General features: G+C 40.1%; 1 protein-coding gene across 4 annotated transcripts in view; it reads right to left on the bottom strand.

Moving 5' to 3' along the window:
- pcsk5b (proprotein convertase subtilisin/kexin type 5b) overlaps positions 1 to 23,512 on the bottom strand; it is a 353,408-nt gene that overhangs the window by 67,554 nt on the left and 262,342 nt on the right. Inside the window, exon 21 of one of the 4 annotated variants that reach the window (XM_061933218.1) lies at positions 16,881 to 17,596. The exons of 2 other annotated variants lie outside the window; for them this stretch is intronic. In XM_061933218.1, coding sequence (XP_061789202.1) covers positions 17,481 to 17,596 — 116 coding nt within the window. In that variant the 3' untranslated portion in view covers positions 16,881 to 17,480. Of the gene's footprint in view, positions 1 to 16,880; positions 17,597 to 23,512 lie in introns of those variants that run through there. One more of the 4 variants, XM_061933226.1, reaches the window with a different exon arrangement.

The raw sequence follows: 23,512 nt of genomic DNA, 5'->3' as shown, positions 1-23,512 counted from the left end.
GATCCACTATGGACTGGACTCTCACTATTATGTTAGATCCACTATGGACTGGACTCTCACTATTATGTTAGATCCACTATGGACTAGACTCTCACTCTTATGTTAGATCCACTATGGACTGGAATTCACAATATTATGTTAGATCCACTATGGACTGGACTCTCACTATTATGTTAGATCCACTATGGACTGGACTCTCACTATTATGTTAGATCCACTATGGACTAGACTCTCACTCTTATGTTAGATCCACTATGGACTGGACTCTCACTATTATGTTAGATCCACTATGGACTGGACTCTCACTATTATGTTAGATCCACTATGGACTGGACTCTCACTATTATGTTAGATCCACTATGGACTGGACTCTCACTATTATGTTAGATCCACTATGGACTGGACTCTCACTATTATGTTAGATCCACTATGGACTAGACTCTCACTATTATGTTAGATCCACTATGGACTGGACTCTCACTATTATGTTAGATCCACTATGGACTGGACTCTCACACTATTATGTTAGATCCACTATGGACTGGACTCTCACTATTATGTTAGATCCACTATGGACTGGACTCTCACTATTATGTTAGATCCACTATGGACTGGACTCTCACTATTATGTTAGATCCACTATGGACTGGACTCTCACTATTATGTTAGATCCACTATGGACTGGACTTTCACAATATTATGTTAGACCCACTCGACGTCCATTGCATCGGTCTCCCCTAAAGGGTGGGTGGAGTTGGGGAGGGGGGGTCAGCCACATCTGCGGTCCTCTCCAAGGTTTCTCATTCTCATCCCACTGGGTTGAGTTTTTCCTTGCCCTGATGTGGGATCTGAACCGAGGATGACGTTGTGGCTTGTGCAGCTCTTTGAGACACTTGTATATTTTCTCTTTTTTATTTTATTTTAGTAATATTAGCTAATACCCCACAAAATAGATGCCGGGTACTCTCTGCAGTTCAGTAAATAAAAGGTACCCCATTATCCTAGAACTATCTCATTAGGTAGTGTGTGTGTACTTAACGTTATGGCCGTGTTTTTTCCCCCCCATTTTGCAGTAAGAAGTGGAAATGACACATGTTGCAGCAAATAAAACCCACACATCTGTCACTTATTCTTTTAGTGTTAACATTTATTGTGCACAATTTGTCTCTCACCTTTGCACTGGACCAGGAAGACACACAACGATGTGGTAGTGACAAAGGTTATCTGCGCACTCACTTGTTACTTACAAAACAAATGAGCTTCTTTGTGTGCAAACATTCAATCAAACTCACAAGTATATATACACACACAACACACCGGGGGTGGTATAGCTCAGTTGGCAGAGTGGCCGGCAACTTGAGGATTCCAGGTTCGATCCCCGCTTCCGCCAACCTAGTCACTGCCGTTGTGTCCTTGGGCAAGACACTTCACCCACCTGCTCCCAGTGGCACCCACACTGGTTTAAATGCAACTTAGATATTGGGTTTCACTATGTAAAAGCGCTTTGAGTCACTAGAGAAAAGCGCTATATAAATATAGTTCACTTCACACACACAGAGGAATTCTACTAATGTAGTGAGGACACGATGAGATTTTTTACAGTCAAATTGGTCAGTAGGGGGCGCTGCTACACTATACTTGGGAGTGACAGTATGGGGAAAAGAAAATTATAGTATTGCAACACTAAATGGGAGGGTGGTGCAGATCTGGATAAAGGTGCAGATGCTCGTTTGTCCTAGTGTATATTATTAGATTTTTCAAGTTTTAAACTATAAACTAAAATGTAGCATTGAAACTAGAAATGTAACTGGGTCAAAAGTGTTTTTAGCTTAAGTTAAGTAAAGTTAAAGTACCAATGATTGTCACACACACACACTAGATGTGGTGAAATTTGTCCTCTGCATTTGACCCATCCCCTTGTTCAGGTGAGGGGAGCAGTGGGCAGCAGCGATGGCCACACCCAGGAATAATTTTTGGTGATTTAACCCCCAATTCCAACCCTTGATGCTGAGTGCCAAGCAGGGAGGTAATGGCTCCCATTTCTTTAGTCTTTGGTATGACTCGGCCGGGGTTTGAACTCACATCCTGTGGATAGCAGGTCAGTGACCATGATGTGAAATTTCTTGAAGCATTTACGCATATGACCCAATCCAAACAACCTTTCCTAGTCATGGCACGGGGGAAAAAAATTTCAGCCAGCACAAAAAGTCAACACACATAACACAACCTGCTCACTGAACTTTGTGGATATTATAAAAACGTCCCATCACCATAAAAATGTGAAATTACACCCATTTTAATCAATTACAAGGCAGGATGGGAAAAATGTGAAACACTCTCTCCAGACTTGTCCATGTTTGACTTTCAGGTGCTTGATATTTTCTGATTGATTATAAAACTTTAAAGAGGTTGCCACTGAGGTAAACAAAGTAGGAGTTAAACCTTCAAATACTCTTAATATTCAATTATAACAGTTATTCATTATACATCTATTATTTTATAATACAAAACCCAGTTGTCACGTTGTGTAAATGGTCAATAAAAACAGAATACAATGATTTGCAAACCCTTTTTAACTTATAATCAATTGAATACACCGCAAAGACAAGATATTTAACGTTCGAACTCGAAAATTTGTAATTTTTTGCAAATATTAGCTCATTTGGAATTTGATGTCTGCGACATGTTTCAAAAAAGCTGGCACAAGTGGCAAAAAAAGACTGATAAAGTTGAGGAATGATCATCAAACACTTATTTGGAACATCCCACAGGTGAACAGGCTATTTGGGAACGGGTGGGTGCCATGATTGGATATAAGAGCAGCTTCCATGAAATGCTCAGTCATTCACAAATTGTCGAACAGTTTAAGAACAACATTTCTCAACGAACTATTGCAAGGAATTTAGGGATTTCACCATCTAGAATCTGGAGAACTCACTGCACGTGAGCGATGATATTACGAACCTTCGGTACTACATCAAAAAGCGACATCAGTGTGTAAAGGATATCACCACACGGGCTCAGGAACACTTCAGAAAACCACTGTCCGTAACTACAGTTTGTCGCTACATCTGTAAGTGCAAGTTAAAACTCTACTATGCAAAAGCGAAAGCCATTTATCAACAACACCCCAGAAACGCCGCCGGCTTCGCTGGGTCCCGAGCTCATCTAAGATGGACTGACGCAAAGTGGAAAAGTGTCCTGTGGTCTGACGAGTCCACATTTCAAATTGTTATCGGAAGTTAAGTTTTTCACGGCGCAGATTCGAATCCGCTTCCCTCCTGCAACTGAGTGTCACAGTTCCTCCTCTGGCTGCTCGTCCGGACACGCTCCCCGCTCACGCTGAGCCAAGCACGCCCACGCAGCGACAAGCCTGCAGACAATCGGCAATCTGCACACCTGGGACTGATGAGGGAGAGCTGGATAAAGGACCAGTGGACCCAAGGATCCATGCGGGAACTTAGATTACCTCTTTGGATACCGTAAGGCTTATGCTCTCTCTCTGCGTTTTTCCCTCGTGTCTGACATCCTTGCTTGTTCTCCCGTAGTTCGCTTGGTGTACCTTCCTTCCCGAGTCTTAACCATTGTGCTCCCTTGTGATTTGGACTGCCGTGCTCCATCCTCGACCCCCCATTTTGGACTCGTACCTCTTGACGCCTCTCTCGCGCACTGGATCATCTGCCTGCCCCTCGGACTGTCTTCCCGCCTTGTTCCCTCTCCTCGTTTCAACATCACGGTAACACACAACAATTTATTACACACAGTCTTACACCACACACTCTTGTATTTTGGTCACACACTCCATTCTATAGTTTAGTAGTATTGTTTGTTATTATTATATATATATATATTGAATATATATAATAAATCATTGTACATATGCCCCCTGGTGTCTGTTACCGTCATCTCCCCTTAGTCAAACATAACAAAGTTAAGTGTAAGTTACCCAAGGCATGGGTGGCTTACACATCTGTGAAGACACCATTAATGCTAAAAGGTACATACAGGTTTTGGAGCAATATATGTTGCCATCCAAGCAAGGTTATCATGGACGCCCCTGCTTATTTCAGCAAGACAATGCCAATCATGGACGCCCCTGCTTATTTCAGCAAGACAATGCCAAGTCATGTGTTACAACAGAGTGGCTTCGTAGTAAAAGAGTGCAGGTAGTAGGGTCACCACTTTGTCAACACATGCGTGAGCAAATTGTCGAACAGTTTAAGAACATTTCTCAACGAGCTATTGCAAGGAATTTAGGGATTTCACCATCTAGAATCTGGAGAATTCACTGCACGTGAGCGATGATATTACGAACCTTCGATCCCTCAGGCGGTACTGCATCAAAAAGGCGACATCGGTGTGTAAAGGATATCACCACACGGGCTCAGGAACACTTCAGAAAACCACTGTCCGTAACTACAGTTTGTCGCTACATCTGTAAGTGCAAGTTAAAACTCTACTATGCAAAAGCGAAAGCCATTTATCAACAACACCCAGAAACGCCGCCGGCTTCGATGGGCCCCGAGCTCATCTGAGATGGACTGATGCAAAGTGGAAAAGTGTTCTGACGAGTCCACGTTTCAAATTGTTATTGGAAGTTAAGTTTTTCACGGCGCGGATTCGAACCCGCTGCCCTCCTGCAACTGAGTGTCACAGTTCCTCCTCTGGCTGCTCGCCCGCTCACGCTCAGCCAAGCGCGCCCACGCAGCGACAAGCCTGCAGACAATCGGCAATCTGCACACCTGGGACTGATGAGGGCGAGCTGGATAAAGGACCAGTGGACCCAAGGATCCATGCGGGAACTTAGATTACCTCTTTGGATACCGTAAGGCTTATGCTCTCTCTCTCTATCTCTGCGTTTTTCCCTCGTGTCTGACATCCTTGCTTGTTCTCCCGTAGTTGGCTTGTTGTACCTTCCTTCCCGAGTCTTAACCATTGTGCTCCCTTGTGATTTGGACTGCCGTGCTCCATCCTCGACCCCCCCATTTTGGACTCGTACCTCTTGACGCCTCTCTCGCGCCCTGGATCATCTGTGCCCTGTGAGCGGGTCTTTTCTACAGCCGGAGAAATAGTAACTAAGAAGAGAAATTGTCTAAAATGTAATACGTCGGAAAAACTTTTTTATTTTTTTTATAAAAATGTGTAAAAAAATTAAATTAAAAAAATTCCCAGTCCACAATCATCCACAACACGTTCTCTTAGATTTCCATGTTATGATACATGTTCACATTATTTATTGACTGTATCTAAAAAAAGATAAAAATATATTTTTATTTAAATGAAGATATGAAATAATCCTAAATGAAATACAATATTATTGTATATACTAGGGCAGGGGTCACCAACGCGGTGCCCGCGGTCACCAGGTAGCCCGTAAGGACCAGATCAGTCGCCCGCTGGCCTGTTCTAAAAATAGCTGAAAGAGCAGCACTTACCAGTGAGCTGCCTGTATTTTTTTTAAATTGTATTTATTTACTAGCAAGCTGGTCTCGCTTTGCTCGACATTTTTAATTCTAAAAGAGACAAAACTCAAATAGAATTTGAAAATCCAAGAAAATATTTTAAAGACTTGGTCTTCACTTGGAATAAGCGGTAGAAAATGGATGGATGGATGGGTCTTCACTTGTTTAAATAAATTCATTTATTTTTTACTTTGCTTCTTATTACTTTTAGAAATACAATATTAGAGAAAAAATACAACCTTAAAAATGATTTTAGGATTTTTAAACAAATATACCTTTTTACCTTTTAAATTTCTTCCTCTTCTTTCCTGACAATTTAAATCAATGTTCAAGTAATTTTTTTAAATTATTATTGTAAAGAATAATAAATATTTTAGCTTCTGTTTTTTCGACGAAGAATATTTGTGAAATATTTCTTCAAACTTATTATGATTAAAATTCAAAAAAATTATTCTGGCAAATCTAGAAAATCTGTAGAATCAAATTTAAATCTTATTTCAAAGTATTTTGAATTTCTTTTAAAATTTTTGTTCTGAAAAATATAGCTTGGTCCAATTTGTTAAATATTCTAACAAAGTGCAGATTGGATTTTAACCAATTTAAAACATGTCATCAAAATTCTAAAATTGATCTTAATCAGGAAAAATTACTAATGATGGTCCATAAATTATTTTTCTGAATTTTTTCAAAAAGATTCAAATTAGCTAGTTTTTCCTCTTCTTTTTGTCGGGTGAATTTTGAATTTTAAAGAGTCGAAATTGAAGATAAACTATGTTTCAAAATTTTATTTTAAATTTTTTCGTGTTTTCTCCTCTTTTAAACCGTTCAATTAAGTGTTTTTTTTCATCATTTATTCTCTACAAAAAACCTTCCGTAAAAGGAAAAAAAAAATGTACGACGGAATGACAGACCATTTTTTTTATATATATAAATGTATTTATTTAGCTATTCTTGTTTAAATCACACTTACGTGTAACTTACAAATGACAATATATTTATTTATTTAAGTGTGTATCAAACTGGTAGCCCTTCGCATTAATCAGTACCCAAGAAGTAGTTTTTGGTTTCAAAAAGGTCGGTGACCCCTGTACTAGGGCATACAATCAGTGTCAGTTGAGTCGGTCCATAGGTTGCCTGTAGGGATTTTTAATGTCCAGCAGATGTCAGTATTTAGTGACACAGTATCGACACAGTATCAATACAGTTTTCAATGTGTCGAAACGCTTCATGACGCCTCATCAACCCATCACTACACACAACAATTAATTACACACACAGTTTTACACCACACACTCTTGTATTTTGGTCACACACTCCATTCTATAGTTTAGTAGTATTGTTTGTTATTATTATATATACATATATATATTGAATATATATAATAAATGATTGTACATACTGGTGTCTGTTGCCGTCATCTCCCCTTAGTCAAACATAACAAAGACATGGGTAACTTACACATCTGTGAAGGCACCATTAATGCTGAAAGGTACATACAGGTTTTGGAGCAACATATGTTGCCATCCAAGCAAGGTTACCATGGACGCCCCTGCTTATTTCAGCAAGACAATGCCAATCATGGACGCCCCTGCTTATTTCAGCAAGACAATGCCAAGTCATGTGTTACAACAAAGTGGGGGTACTAGGGTCACCACTTTGTCAACACATGCGTGAGCAAATTGTCGAACAGTTTAAGAACATTTCTCAACGAGCTATTGCAAGGAATTTAGGGATTTCACCATCTAGAATCTGGAGAAATCACTGCACGTGAGCGGTGATATTACGAACCTTCGATCCCTCAGGCTGTACTGCATCAACAAGCGACATCAGTGTGTAAAGGATATCACCACATGGGCTCAAGAACACTTCAGAAACCCACTGTCATGTAACTACAGTTGGTCGCTACATCTGTAAGTGCAAGTTAAAACTCTCCTATGCAAGGCGAAAACCGTTTATCAACAACACCCAGAAACGCCGTCGTCTTCGCTGGGCCTGAGCTCATCTAAGATGGACTGATACAAAGTGGAAAAGTGTTCTGTGGTCTGACGAGTCCACATTTCAAATTGTTTTTGGAAACTGGACGTCGTGTCCTCCGGACCAAAGAGGAAAAGAACCATCCGGATTGTTATAGGCGCGAAGTTGAAAAGCCAGCATTTGTGATGGTATGGGGGTGTATTAGTGCCCAAGACATGGGTAACTTACACATCTGTGAAGACACCATTAATGTTGAACGGTCCATATAGGTTTTGGAGCAACATATGTTGCCATCCAAGCAACGTTACCATGGACGCCCCTGCTTATTTCAGCAAGACAACGCCAAGCCACGTGTTACATCAACGTGGCTTCTTAGTAAAAGAGTGCGGGTACTAGACTGGCCTGCCTGTAGTCCAGACCTGTCTCCCATTGAAAATGTGTGGCGCATTATGAAGCCTAAAATACCACAACGGAGACCCCCGGACTGTTGAAAAACATAAGCTGTACATCAAGCAAGAATGGGAAAGAATTCCACCTGAGAAGCTTAAAAAATTGGCGTTCTCAGTTCCCCAAATTTTACTGAGTGTTGTTAAAAGGAAAGGCCATGTAACACAGTGGTAAAAATGCCCCTGTGCCAACTTGTTTGCAATGTGTTGCTGCCATTAAATTCTAAGTGAATGATTATTGGCAAAAAAAAATTACCTTTCTCAGTTCGAACATTAAATATCTTGTCTTTGCTTTATATTCAATTGAATATAAGTTGAAAAGGATTTGCAAATATTTGTATTCTGTTTTTATTTACGAGTTACACAACGTGCTGAGACTTTTTTTGTTTAAAAAAAAAAGCACAAAAAAAAGTTTTGCCTTAGCAGAGCTTCAAAAACGGGACTTCTGGATGATAGGTCAAGTCACCTCAATGTTACCAAACTTGTGAAAATAAACAAAAAAATACAACATAAAAAGAGAGAAAGTGAACAGGAAACAAAAACATTAATAGATTAAACATTTTAATAAGAACATTTAAGTAAAAAAAAAAAATAATCTAAGACTGAGTAACAATAATGCATTGTGGCAAATATGTCACAGGTACACAATAAAAACAGATTTTATATGACAGTTGTGTGTGTGTGTGTGTGTGTTTTGTGTGCGTCTACTAGCCTAACCTAAAGTCAATAAGGAGCAGTTTTTGTTATCCAAAAGAGGGGCTTTGTCAGTCTTTATTACAAATCACCAAGTAACAGTACAACAATCTAATACTGGAAATGCTTACACACACACACAAACAGGCATACACACTCACTTACACATACACACACAATCAGCGATCTTTTACACTGTTCTTTATTTAACGCCAGCACCAGTTGGACTACGCGTGGTCGGACCGGGACCAGGCGAGGTTTCCGAGGCGGCCGGACAAGACGCGTCGGCCGCCGTGCAACAACGAGATTTGGCTCACTTTCTAAAGCACTACCAGCTACTGTACATTAAACACACCTCCGTGTGTATTTCAACTTTAAAAGTTTGGGTTGCCGGAAGGACCCAAAACAATAACAAAAATATGGGAGGAGGTTTGCGGCGCCGGGCTTTGACCTTTTCAACGTGCACACTGCAAAAAGTCAGTGTTCAAAAACAAGGGGGAAAAAAATACAAAAATGAGGGGTATTTTATTTGAACTAAGCAAAATTATCTGCCAATAGAACAAGAAAATTCGGCTTGTCAAGACTTTGCAAAACAAGTAAAATTAGCTAACCTCAATGAACCCAAAAATACCTTAAAATAAGTATATTCTCACTAATAACAAGTGCACTTTTCTTGGTAGAAAAAAAGAGAGACATTTTTGCTCAATATGTTGAAAAATATTCTTAAATGAAGTAAATGCTAGTGCCATTATCTTGACATAATGATATGCGCTCGGCATCATGATTTGTTTTTTCATGCTTAAAGTAAGAAATTATTACTTTAAAAAAGTAGTTTTATACCATACCAACAGAGGTGGGTAGAGTAGCCAGAATTTGTACTCAAGTAAGAGTACTGTTACTTTAGAGATTTAATACTCAAGTAGAAGTAAGGAGTAGTCACCCAAATATTTACTTGAGTAAAAGTAAAAAGTTTGTTGTGAAAAAACTACTCAAGTACTGAGTAACTCATGAGTAACATACACACACATATCATATATATATATATATATATATATATATATATATATATATATATATATATATATATATATATATATATATATATACATACATTGATATATACAGTATATAATTTATATTTATTTATTTTGCCGTTTTTGTTTACATGTTAAAGGTGTTTTAATGAATATACATGCATGTTTAACACATATAGATTCCTTTCTTTCATGAAGACAAGAATATAAGTTGGTGTATTACCTGATTCTGATGACAGTAGTGATGATAACGTCCACATTTTCGAATGGAAGAGAAAAAAAAGTCTTCCTTTCTGTCCAATACCACATGAAAGTGGTTGGTTTTTGGCATCTTATTTGTCCAGCTTCCATATTCGTTTTTATACACGTTACAAGGAATACATTGGCGGCAAACTCCGTAGCTTGCTAGCTTGTTTGCGCTGGCTTTCGGAGACTCTTATTTTGAAAGCGCAGGCGCGATGGAGCGGCACTTTTATTGTGAAGACAGGAACTGTGCAGTCAGTCTTTAGGCTTTTGACAGGGTGTACGGTTGAAATAAAAAAAGGGTCTTTTTTCCTTCAAATTTTTGATTGATTGATTGGAACTTTTTTTTAGTAGATTGCACAGTACAGTACATATTCCGTACAATTGACCACTAAATGGTAACACCCGAATAAGTTTTTCAACTTGTTTAAGTCAGGTCATGTGACCCCTGGCTCTGTTTGATTGGTCCAACGTCACCAGTGACTGCATCTGATTGGTGGAACGTAGTGAACGTCACCTGTGACTGTATTTGTTGAAACGCAGGCACTATGAAGGTCTGTCTGACAGACCAAAACAAACAAAGCGTGCATTAACAGATCGATAAAAATTAGTAGCGAGTAGCGAGCTGAATGTAGATAAAAGTAGCGGAGTAAAAGTAGCGTTTCTTCTCTATAAATATACTCAAGTAAAAGTAAAAGTATGTTGCATTAAAACTACTCTTAGAAGTACAATTCATCCCAAAAGTTACTCAAGTAGATGTAACGGAGTAAATGTAGCGCGTTACTACCCACCTCTGCATACCAACTTTATTTATAAAGCCCTTTAAAAACAAGCACAGTTGAAAAAAAAAGTGCTGTACACCACAAAGAAATAGAGGCAAAGGACAGACTAAAAAATAACATTTAAAACAGAAATAAAAATACACATTGAAAAAGCAAATGCAAATTACCCTAAGAACAATTTGTCAGATAAAAAAACAGTTTAAAATTTAAAAACAGTTAAAAAAGTTAAAAGCTCATACTTGAATTATCTTATTTTCTGATAAGATAATTCTTCTCACGAAGCAGATTTTATGTTAGAGTGTTTTACTTGTTTTAAGGGGTTTTGGTCCTAAATGATCTCAGTAAGATATTACAGCTTGTTGCTGAGATTTGATGACCTATATTGAGTAAAACATGCTTGAAACTAGAATATCAACTGTTGCAAAGCTGTGTCATCAACACTCACAAGTATAAAACTACTTTTTTAAAGTAATCATTTCATACTTCAAGCATGGAAAAAAAAAATCATGATGCTGAGCGCATATCATTATGTCAAGATAATGGCACTAGCATTTACTTCATTTAAGAATATTTCTTCTTCTTCCGCTTATCCGAGGTCGGGTCGCGGGGGCAGCAGCCTAAGCAGGGAAGCCCAGACTTCCCTCTCCCCAGCCACTTCGTCCAGCTCCTCCCGGGGGATCTCGAGGCGTTCCCAGGCCAGCCGGGAGACATAGTCTTCCCAACGTGTCCTGGGTCTTCCCTGTGGCCTCCTACCGGTCGGACGTGTCCTAAACACCTCCAGAGGGAGGCGCTCGGGTGGCATCCTGACCAGATGCCCGAACCACCTCATCTGGCTCCTCTCCATGTGGAGGAGCAGCGGCTTTACTTTGAGCTCCCCCCGGATGGCAGAGCTTCTCACCCTATCTCTAAGGGAGAGCCCCGCCACCCGGCGGAGGAAACTCATTTCGGCCGCTTGTACCCGTGATCTTGTCCTTTCGGTCATAACCCAAAGCTCATGACCATAGGTGAGGATGGGAACGTAGATCGACCGGTAAATTGAGAGCTTTGCCTTCCGGCTCAGCTCCTTCTTCACCACAACGGATCGATACAGCGTCCGCATTACTGAAGACGCCGCGCCGATCCGCCTGTCGATCTCACGATCCACTCTTCCCTCACTCGTGAACAAGACTCCGAGGTACTTGAACTCCTCCACTTGGGGCAAGATCTCCTCCCCAACCCGGAGATGGCACTCCACCCTTTTCCGGGCGAGGACCATGGACTCGGACTTGGAGGTGCTGATTCTCATCCCAGTCGCTTCACACTCGGCTGCGAACCGATCCAGTGAGAGCTGAAGATCCTGGCCAGATGAAGCCATCAGGACCACATCATCTGCAAAAAGCAGAGACCTAATCCTGCAGCCACCAAACCGGATCCCCTCAACGCTTTGACTGCGCCTAGAAATTCTGTCCATAAAAGTTATGAACAGAATCGGTGACAAAGGGCAGCCTTGGCGGAGTCCAACCCTCACTGGAAACGTGTCCGACTTACTGCCAGCAATGCGGACCAAGCTCTGGCACTGATCGTACAGGGAGCGGACCGCCACAATCAGACAGTCCGAAACCCCATACTCTCTGAGCACTCCCCACAGGACTTCCCGAGGGACACGGTCGAATGCCTTCTCCAAGTCCACAAAGCACATGTAGACTGGTTGGGCAAACTCCCATGCACCCTCAAGGACCCTGCCGAGAGTATAGAGCTGGTCCACAGTTCCACGACCAGGACGAAAACCACACTGTTCCTCCTGAATCCGAGGTTCGACTATCCGGCGTAGCCTCCTCTCCAGTACACCTGAATAGACCTTACCGGGAAGGCTGAGGAGTGTGATCCCACGATAGTTAGAACACACCCTCCGGTTCCCCTTTTTTATTTTTCAACATATTGAGCAAAAAGGTCTCATTTTTATTTCTTCTATCAAGAAAAGTGCACTTGTTATTAGTGAGAATATACTTATTTTAAGGTATTTTTAGGTTCATTGAAGTTAGCTAATTTTACTTAATTTGGAAAGTCTTGACAAGCCGAATTTTCTTGTTCTATTGGCAGATAATTTTGCTTAGTTCAAATAAAATACCCCTCATTTTTGTATTTTTTTTTTCCTTGTTTTTGAACACTGACTTTTTGCAGTGTAGAGAAGCCTTGCAGTGGCACGGTGTGAAAGGTTGTGGAGATTTGGAACAGGAAGGACATATGTGAAGAATCCATTGTTGTCCAAAGTGCCTATTGTTTTATCGCCCCACGGCATAGTCTGAAAATATAAAATGTTATTAGGGAGGATTAAATCATTGCATGAGGAAAAAGTTGAGAATCCCACTAATAGTAATAACTGTGTGCTTTTGTCGCCTCTAACACAAAGCTAGGACGTTTTTTTCCCCTAAAATATACCCAACTGCTTTATATAGCTACATTGGATTGATTTCTAGCCGTGTTTCATAAACTGAAAGGTGAAGAACATCAAAAATGGGCACTTCAATTTTACTGCATGAGGCCCTGGGGCGGACAGCCCTGATCGACAGGAAGTACTTCACCAGTAGAGGTACTTTACCAGTAGAAGTACTTTACCAGTAGAGGTACTTTACCAGTAGAAGTACTTTACCAGTAGAGGTACTTTACCAGTAGAAGTACTTTACCAGTAGAAGTACTTCACCAGTAGAGGTACTTCACCAGCAGAGGTACTTCACCAGCAGAGGTACTTTACCAGCAGAGGTACTTTACCAGCAGAGGTACTTTACCAGTAGAAGTACTTTACCAGTAGAAGTACTTCACCAGTAGAAGTACTTCACCAGCAGAGGTACTTCACCAGCAGAAGTACTTCACCAGTAGAAGTACTTTACCAGTAGAAGTACTTCACCAGTAGATGTACTTTACCAGCAGAAGTACTTTACCAGCAGAAGTACTTTACCAGTAGAAGTACTTTACCAGCAGAGGTACTTTACCAGTAGAAGTACTTTACCAGTAGAAGTACTTTACCAGTAGAAGTACTTTACCAGTAGAAGTACTTTACCAGTAGAAGTACTTCACCAGCAGAGGTACTTTACCAGCAGAGGTACTTTACCAGCAGAAGTACTTTACCAGTAGAAGTACTTTACAAGTAGAAGTACTTCACCAGTAGAAGTACTTCACCAGCAGAAGTACTTCACCAGCAGAGGTACTTTACCAGTAGAAGTACTTTACCAGTAGAAGTACTTTACCAGCAGAAGTACTTTACCAGTAGAGGTACTTTACCAGCAGAAGTACTTTACCAGTAGAGGTACTTTACCAGTAGAAGTACTTTACCAGCAGAAGTACTTTACCAGCAGAAGTACTTCACCAGTAGAAGTACTTCACCAGTAGAAGTACTTCACCAGTAGAAGTACTTCACCAACAGAGGTACTTCACCAGCAGAGGTACTTTACCAGTAGAGGTACTTTACCAGTAGAGGTACTTTACCAGTAGAAGTACTTTACCAGCAGAAGTACTTTACCAGCAGAAGTACTTCACCAGTAGAAGTACTTCACCAGTAGAAGTACTTTACCTGCAGAAGTACTTTACCAGTAGAAGTACTTTACCTGCAGAAGTACTTTACCAGTAGAAGTACTTTACCAGTAGAAGTACTTCACCAGCAGAGGTACTTTACCAGCAGAAGCACTTTACCAGTAGAAGTACTTCACCAGTAGAAGTACTTCACCAGTAGAAGTACTTCACCAGTAGAGGCTACATCCATGAAGATTTCAGCTATGGCACAGGCTTCATTAAACTGCTCAATATGACACTGGTGTCGAAGCAGGAGTTGAGAACATTCCGCCATAGAGTCTACACTGCAAAAACTGAAATCTAAGTAAGATGAAATATCTCAAATAAGGGTGATATTTGCTTATTTTGTGTCTGATAAGATAATTCTTCTCACTGAGCAGATTTTATGTTAGAGTGTTTTACTTGTTTTAAGTGTTTTGGTCCTAAAAGATCTCAGTAAGATATTACAGCTTGTTGCTGAGATTTGATGACCTATATTGAGTAAAACATGCTTGAAACTAGAATATCAACTGTTGCAAAGCTGTGTCATCAACACTCACAAGTATAAAACTGCTTTTTTAAAGTAATCATTTCTTATTTCAAGCATGTAAAAACAAAAAAAATCTTGACTTTGACACAATTGTGTCTCATAATTAAAACAGATGACAGCCAAATGGACTTTGCGGTTTTATTTTCAATGAAACAATAGAAAATACGTACTCATATAGTAGTACGGTTGTTATTAGTGAGAATATACTTATTTTAAGGTATTTTTGGGTTCATTGAGGTTAGCTAATTTGACTTGTTTTGGAAAGTCTTGACAAGCCGAATTTTCTCGTTCTATTGGCAGATAATTTTGCTTAGTTCAGTGGTTCTAAACCTGGGTTCGATGGAACCCTCGGGGTTCGGCGGAGGTCAAAACACACCCGACTCATTGTGTAAATAAAAACTTCTCCCTATCTGCGTATTACGGATACGGCAACAGCAGAAGTCACACTGATTTGCAGGTGTGTAATTTGTTGTTGTTGGTTTTGTCCTTTGAACAAAGTGATGTTCATGCACGGTTCATTTTGTGCACCAGTAATAAAACATGGTAACACTTTAGTATGGGGAACATATTCACCATTAATTAGTTGCTTATTAACATGCAAATTAGTAACATATTGTCTCTTAACTAATCATTATTAAGTACTTATTAATGCCTTATTCGGCATGGCCTTATTATAACCCTAACCCTCTAACCCAGGGGTGCTCACCCTTTTTCTGCAGGCGAGCTACTTTTCAATTGATCAAGTCGTGGGGATCTACCTCATTCATATATATAATTTATATTTACTTATTTATGAAATATATGTTTTTGTTAACAAGTTAAAGGTGTTTAATGATAATGCAAGCATGTTTAACACATAGTTAATATTGTTAATAAATTAAAGGTGTTTAATGATAATACAAGTATGTTTAATACATATAGTTAATATTGATAACGAGTTAAAGGTGTTTAAAGATAATACAAGCATGTTTAATACATATAGTTTATATTGTTAACAAGTTAAAGGTGTTTAATGATAATACAATCATGTTTAACACATATAGTTAATATTGTTAATAAGTTAAAGGTGTTTAAAGATAATGCAAGCATGTTTAACACATATACTTAATATTGTTAACAAGTTAAAGGTGTTTAAAGATAATACAAGCATGTTTAACACATATAGATTCCTTTCTTTCATGAAGACAAGTATATAAGTTGGTGTATTACCTGATTCTGATGACTTGCATTGATTGGAATCAGACAGTGGTGCTGATAATGTCCGCATTTTCAAATGGAGGAGAAAAAAGTCCTCCTTTCTGTCCAATACCACATGAAAGTGGTTGGTTTTTGGCATCTTGTTTGTCCAGCTTCCGTACTCCTTTGTATACACTTTACAAGAAATACATTGTCGGCAAACTCCGTAGCTTGCTAGCTTGTGCACGCCAGCTTTCTGAGACATTTTGTTAGCGCAACTGTGCAACTGTGCAGTCGGTCTTTGGAGTTTTGACGACAGGTACGGCGCCAGAGTCTGTTGAAATAAAAGTGTTTCTCGCCTTCCAGTCGGTAATTTTAATGAGCTGGCAGCAGCCAGCGTCATCTCAGAAGACCCTCGGGTGCCGTGAATGTCAATCAAGTGACGTCATAGTGAAGATTTATGATCGCTCATTTTTAGGACTATTTTTTTAATGCCTGGCTGGTGATCGACTGACACACCCTCCGAGCTCGACCGGTAGCTCGCGATCGACGTAATGAGCACCCCTGCTCTAACCCTAACCAAATAACTCTAAATTAAGTCTTTATTACTTAGAATATGTTCCCCTAGTGTCCAAAAAACTCTAAATTAAGTCTTTTTTACTTGGAATATGTTCTCCATACTAAAGTGTTACCAAAAACATATAACTTTGTCTTGAATTTGAAAAAAAACCATTTTATTTTCCAGGGTTCGGTGAATGCGCATATGAAACTGGTGGGGTTCGGTACCTCCAATAAGGTAAAGAACCACTGGCTTAGTTCATTTAAAATACCCCTAATTTTTGTATTTTTCTTCTCTTGTTTTTGGACACTGACTTTTTGCATTGTACTGTCCCTTTAAGAATAACTGATTCATTCATTATTGCTTCCATCCCCATTTAATGAACTTATTTGTAAGAATCAGGTGATTTTGGTCATCAATGTTGGAACGTGATGACTTCAAGTGTACGACTTCATCTTTATTTTTTTTTGTAAATGTGTGTTTGTTCCCTCATACTGTAGGCCCAGACAGTCATGATTTTCACATTGTTGTTTTTTGTTGTTGTTGTTGCTCTTTTGACGTACACTATATTTACAGGCAGAAAGAAGCTGTCCTAGTTCCATCTTTTCAGGAGGAGCCAGAATTAAAAAAAAAAAAAAAAAACTATGCACACAGATGTATTCAGAGATTCACAGGTTTTAGCGATGCACGCTACACTGGCAACAAAAATAATTAAAAGATTCAATTATTTTGGCATTGATGCTTTGGTCACAAAATACCGACACTTTGTTTTTGTTTGTAAGGAAAATTTCCAGTCATTGTACACCCTGACCGCGTGCGTCCCAGTACGGAAAAAACAAAAAAAAGGTAGGTGTGTTGTAGTCCTGTCTTCGCACCTCCCATGCAGTCCCTTTAAGAGGCACAGATTCCTTTATAAATTATGCGACTGTGAATGAGTGGGCAAAAATTGGGGGCCGAGGGTTTGGCTTAGTCGAGGGGAGTGTGTCGCCCTCGCATCCTCCCCCCCGCCACGCCGCCAGCGCGCTCAGCCGTCCCGTCAGCCCTTTTGCGAGCACGTTCTGCAGCACAGTTGCTGCAGAACTTTCCTCTGGCAAAGATTGTTCTTTTTAACGAGCACGCAGAAGCTGCCTTCCGCCCAAGATTCTTCAGTTGCTTTCCACAGACCAGGAAGGAGAGACAGAAGAAGGTCGGAAGAAGAGTAGGGAGGGAGGGTGGAGGGCGGGGGGTAGGGGGGAAACACACAGAGGAACAAACAGGCGTGGGATTGGTCAGGAGACAGGAAATGTTTTAACCATCCGATCACAGGTGATTGAGGTCCAGCGGAGTGATTGGATCCATGGCGGGGTAGAGGTTGGAAGAAAAAAACAGATCAGAGAGTGGGAGAAAGAGAGAGAAAAAAAAGATGTCACACAGTTAGAAAGATAATAACATTTGGCATGAAAATACTTGCGATTATGAAGAAAGAAGACTGGATTTACACCACATGCTTTAAGTAGAAATCATTTCCATTTGCATACTTGCCAACCTGGAGACCTTTCGAATTCGGGAGATGGGGGGGAGGCGGGGTTTGGTGGTAGCGAGGGTGTATATTTAGTGTCCCGGAAGAGTTAGTGCTGCAAGGGTTTCTGGGTATTTGTTCTGTTGTGTTACGGTGCGGATGTTCTCCCGAAATGTGATTGTCATTCTTGTTTGGTGTGGGTTCACTGAAATCTAAGTAAGATGAAATATCTCAAATAAGGGTGATATTTGCTTATTTTCTGTCTGATAAGATAATTCTTCTCACTAAGCATATTTTTGGTTTTGGTCCTAAATGATCTCAGTAAGATATTACAGCTTGTTGCTGAGATTTTATGACCTATATTGAGTAACTAAGCAAAATTATCTGCCAATAGAACAAGAAAATTCGGCTTGTCAAGACTTTCCAAAACAAGTCAAATTAGCTAACCTCAATGAACCCAAAAATACCTTAAAATAAGTATATTCTCACTAATAACAAGTGCACTTTTCTTGGTAGAAAAAACAAGAGACCTTTTTGTTCAATATGTTGAAAAATATTAAATGAAGTAAATGCTAGTGCCATTATCTTGACATAATAAAATGCCCTCGGCATCATGATTTGTTTTTTCATGCTTGAAGTAATAAATTATTAGTTTTATACCATACCAACTTTATTTATAAAGCCCTTTAAAAACAAGCACAGTTGAAAAACAAAGGGCTGTACACCACAAAGAAATAGAGGCAAAGGACAGACTAAAAAATAACATTTAAAACAGAAATAAAAATACACATTGAAAAAGCAAATGCAAATTACCCTAAGAACAATTTTTTAGATAAAAAAAACAGTTTAAAAGTTAAAAACAGTTAAAAAAGTTAAAAGCTCATACTTGAATTATCTTATTTTCTGATAAGATAATTCTTCTCACTAAGCAGATTTTATGTTAGAGTGTTTTACTTGTTTTAAGTGTTTTGGTCCTAAATGATCTCAGTAAGATATTACAGCTTGTTGCTGACATTTGATGACCTATATTGAGTAAAACATGCTTGAAACTAGAATATCAACTGTTGCAAAGCTGTGTCATCAACACTCACAAGTATAAAACTACTTTTTTAAAGTAATAAGCATGAAAAAACAAATCATGATGCCGAGCGCATATCATTATGTCAAGATAATGGCACTAGCATTTAATTTAATAATATTTTTCAACATATTGAGCAAAAAGGTCTCTTTTTTTCTACCAAGAAAAGTGCACTTGTTATTAGTGAGAATATACTTATTTTAAGGTATTTTTGGGTTCATTGAGGTTAGCTAATTTTACTTGTTTTGGAAAGTCTTGACAAGCCGAATTATCGTGTTCTATTGGCAGATAATTTAGCTTAGTTCAAATAAAATACCCCTCATTTTTGTATTTTTTTCTTTCTTGTTTTTGAACACTGACTTTTTGCAGTGTTCACAGTGTGGCACATACTTGTAACAGTGTTAAAGTTGTTTATACGGCTACCCTCAGTGTGACCTGTATCAGAATCAGAATCAGCTTTATTGTCATTACGCAGGGTAACGAGATTGAGGTCATTCCATACAGTGCGATGTGTGCATGCTGGAAAAACAATGTGTAAATATATAAAAATATAAAAAATATAGAAGTGCAAGGAAAGGTGGGTGGGTGAATTCAATATATACATGAAAAAAACAGGGTGGTTGGTGGAATGGGTTATTGCACCGAAGAGAAGGCAGTTATGAGGGACAATGGGGCAGTCCGTTCAGGATGGTTATGGCCCTGGGGAAGAAGCTGTTCTTTAGCCTGTTTGTTTTGGTTTTAATGCACCTGTGGCCGTTGATCAAGTATGCATTGCATTCACTTGTGTGTGTTTAAAAGCCGCATATATTATGAGACTGGGCCGGCACGCTGTTTGTATGGAGGAAAAGCGGACGTGACGACAGGTTGTAGAGGACGTTAAAGGCAGTGCCTTTAAGGCACGCCCCCGATACTGTAGTCCGGTTGGCAATCGGGAGAAATTCGGGAGAATGGTTGCCCCGGGAGATTTTCAGGAGGGGCTCTGAAATTCGGGAGTCTCCCGGGAAAATCGGGAGGGTTGGCATGTATGCCCATTTGCGACATTTTACACTTCAAACAATAGCTTGTACTTAATAGACACCTAACACTCTCTGCAGTTAAGTAAATAATGGGGACGTAACGGTACTAAGGCCCGGTGCGATATATTAATGCGATAAACAGTACAGGCCATAAGTTTGGACGCACCTTCTTCTCAGTCAATGCGCTTTCTTTATTTTTATGACTGTAGATTGTCACTGAAGGCATCACAACTATGAATGAACACATGTGGAGTTATGTACTTAACAAAAAAAGGGGAAACAACTGAAAACATGTTTTATATTCTAGTTTCTTCAAAATAGCCACCCTTTGCTCTGATTACTTTTTTGCACACTCTTGGCATTCTCTCCATGAGCTTCAAGAGGTGGTCACCTGAAATGGTTTTCACTTCACAAGTGTGCTTGAAGCTCATTGGGAGAATGCCAAGAATGTGCAAAGCAGTAATCAGAGCGAAGGGTGAAACTAGAATTATAAAACATTCATTATCTTCCGCTTATCCGAGGTCGGGTCGCGGGGGCAGCAGCCTAAGCAGGGAAGCCCAGACTTTCCTCTCCCCAGCCACTTCGTCCAGCTCTTCCCGGGGGATCCCGAGGCATTCCCAGGCCAGCCGGGAGACATAGTCTTCCCAACGTGTCCTGGGTCTTCCCCGTGGCCTCCTACCGGTCGGACGTGCCCTAAACACCTCCCTAGGGAGGCGTTCGGGTGGCATTCTGACCAGATGCCCGAACCACCTCATCTGGCTCCTCTCCATGTGGAGGAGCAGTGGCTTTACATTGAGCTCCCCCCGGATGACAGAGCTTCTCACCCTATCTCATACTTGCCAACCTTGAGACCTCCGATTTCGGGAGGTGGGGGGTGGGGGGTGGGGGTGGCGGGGGGGCGTGGTCGGGGGTGGGTCAGGGGGCGTGGTTGGGGGCGTGGTTAAGAGGGGAGGAGTATATTTACAGCTAGAATTCCCCAAGTCAAGTATTTCATATATATATATATATATATATATATATATATATATATATATATATATATATATATATATATATATATATAAAAGAAATACTTGACTACTTGACTTTCAGTGAATTCTAGCTATATATATATATATATATATATATATATATATATATATATATATAAGAAATACTTGACTACTTGACTTTCAGTGAATTCTAGCTATATATATATATATATATATATATATATATATATATATATATATATATATATCTATCTATATATACATAAAAGAAATACTTGAATTTCAGTGTCCATTTATTTACACATATACACACACATAACACTCATCTACTCATTGTTGAGTTAAGGGTTGAATTGTCCATCCTTGTTCTATTCTCTGTCACTATTTTTCTAACCATGCTGAACACCGTCTCTGATGATGCATTCTGCTTCGTCTCCTTGTTGTGTGCGCAGTTGTGCACTGCACTCTCTAAAAGCCCTAGATGCTATTGTCACATATGCATGTACAGTAGATGGCAGTATTGTCCTGTTTAAGAGTGTCACAACATTGCTGTTTACGGCAGACGAACTGCTTTACGGTAGACGAAAACGTGACTGCTGCTGTTGTGTGTTGTTGCCGCGCTGGTAGGACGTTAATGAAACTGCCTAACAATAAACCTGGAGGGGGCGTGGCCTCCAGCTCCGTCTGAATTTCGGGAGATTTTCGGGAGAAAATTTGTCCCGGGAGGTTTTCGGGAGAGGCGCTGAATTTCGGGAGTCTCCCGGAAAATCCGGGAGGGTTGGCAAGTATGCCCTATCTCTAAGGGAGAGCCCCGCCACCCGGCGGAGGAAACTCATTTCGGCCGCTTGTACCCGTGATCTTGTCCTTTCGGTCATAACCCAAAGCTCATGACCATAGGTGAGGATGGGAACATAGATCGACCGGTAAATTGAGAGCTTTGCCTTCCGGCTCAGCTCCTTCTTCACCACAACGGATCGATACAGCGTCCGCATTACTGAAGACGCCGCACCGATCCGCCTGTCGATCTCACGATCCACTCTTAACTCACTCGTGAACAAGACTCCGAGGTACTTGAAGTCCTAATAAAAAAGCACATGACATAAAGTAAAGTACCAATAAAATGCATAAAAGGGGACCAATGATTAAATTAGTCCTTTGACTTGTAAATGTTACAAAATTGGATACTTGTGTTAAAGGGGAACATTATCACCAGACCTATGTAAGCGTCAATATATACCTTGATGTTGCAGAAAAAAGACCATATATTTTTTTAACCGATTTCCAAACTCTAAATGGGTGAATTTTGGTGAATTAAACGCCTTTCTATTATTCGCTCTCGGAGCGATGACGTCACAACGTGATGTCACATCGGGAAGCAATCCGCCATTTTCTCAAACACCGAGTCAAATCAGCTCTGTTATTTTCCGTTTTTTTCGACTGTTTTCCGTACCTTGGAGACATCATGCCTCGTCGGTGTGTTGTCGGAGGGTGTAACAACACGAACAGGGACGGATTCAAGTTGCACCAGTGGCCCAAAGATGCGAAAGTGGCAAGAAATTGGACGTTTGTTCCGCACACTTTACCGACGAAAGCTATGCTACGACAGAGATGGCAAGAATGTGTGGATATCCTGCGACACTCAAAGCAGATGCATTTCCAACGATAAAGTCAAAGAAATCTGCCGCCAGACCCCCATTGAATCTGCCGGAGTGTGTGAGCAATTCAGGGACAAAGGGCCTCGGTAGCACGGCAAGCAATGGCGGCAGTTTGTTCCCGCAGACGAGCGAGCTAAACCCCCTGGATGTCTTGGCTCACACCGTCACGAAGATGATCAAGAGAAGAATATCGACCCTAGCTTCCCTGGCCTGCTGACATGAGGGTATGTCTACAGAATATATTAATTGATGAAAACTGGGCTGTCTGCACTCTCAAAGTGCATGTTGTTGCCAAATGTATTTCATATGCTGTAAACCTAGTTCATAGTTGTTAGTTTCCTTTAATGCCAAACAAACACATACCAATCGTTGGTTAGAAGGCGATCGCCAAATTCGTCCTCGCTTTCTCCCGTGTCACTGGCTGTCGTGTCGTTTTCGCTTGCATACGGTTCAAACCGATATGGCTCAATAGCTTCAGTTTCTTCTTCAATTTCGTTTTCGCTACCTGCCTCCACACTACAACCATCCGTTTCAATACATGCGTAATCTGTTGAATCGCTTAAGCCGCTGAAATCCGAGTCTGAATCCGAGCTAATGTCGCTATAGCTTGCTGTTCTATGCGCCATGTTTGTTTGTGTTGGCTTCACTATGTGACGTCACAGGAAAATGGACGGGTGTTTATAACGATGGTTAAAATCAGGCACTTTGAAGCTTTTTTTAGGGATATTGTGTGATGGGTAAAATTTTGAAAAAAACTTCGAAAAATATAATAAGCTACTGGGAACTGATTTTTAATGGTTTTAACAATTCTGAAATTGTGATAATGTTC

This window comes from Nerophis lumbriciformis, linkage group LG03 (genome assembly GCF_033978685.3).
Source record: "Nerophis lumbriciformis linkage group LG03, RoL_Nlum_v2.1, whole genome shotgun sequence".
Classification (NCBI taxonomy): domain Eukaryota; kingdom Metazoa; phylum Chordata; class Actinopteri; order Syngnathiformes; family Syngnathidae; genus Nerophis; species Nerophis lumbriciformis.
Note: the sequence above shows the minus strand (reverse complement) of the source record. Positions and strands in the feature narration are given on the sequence as shown.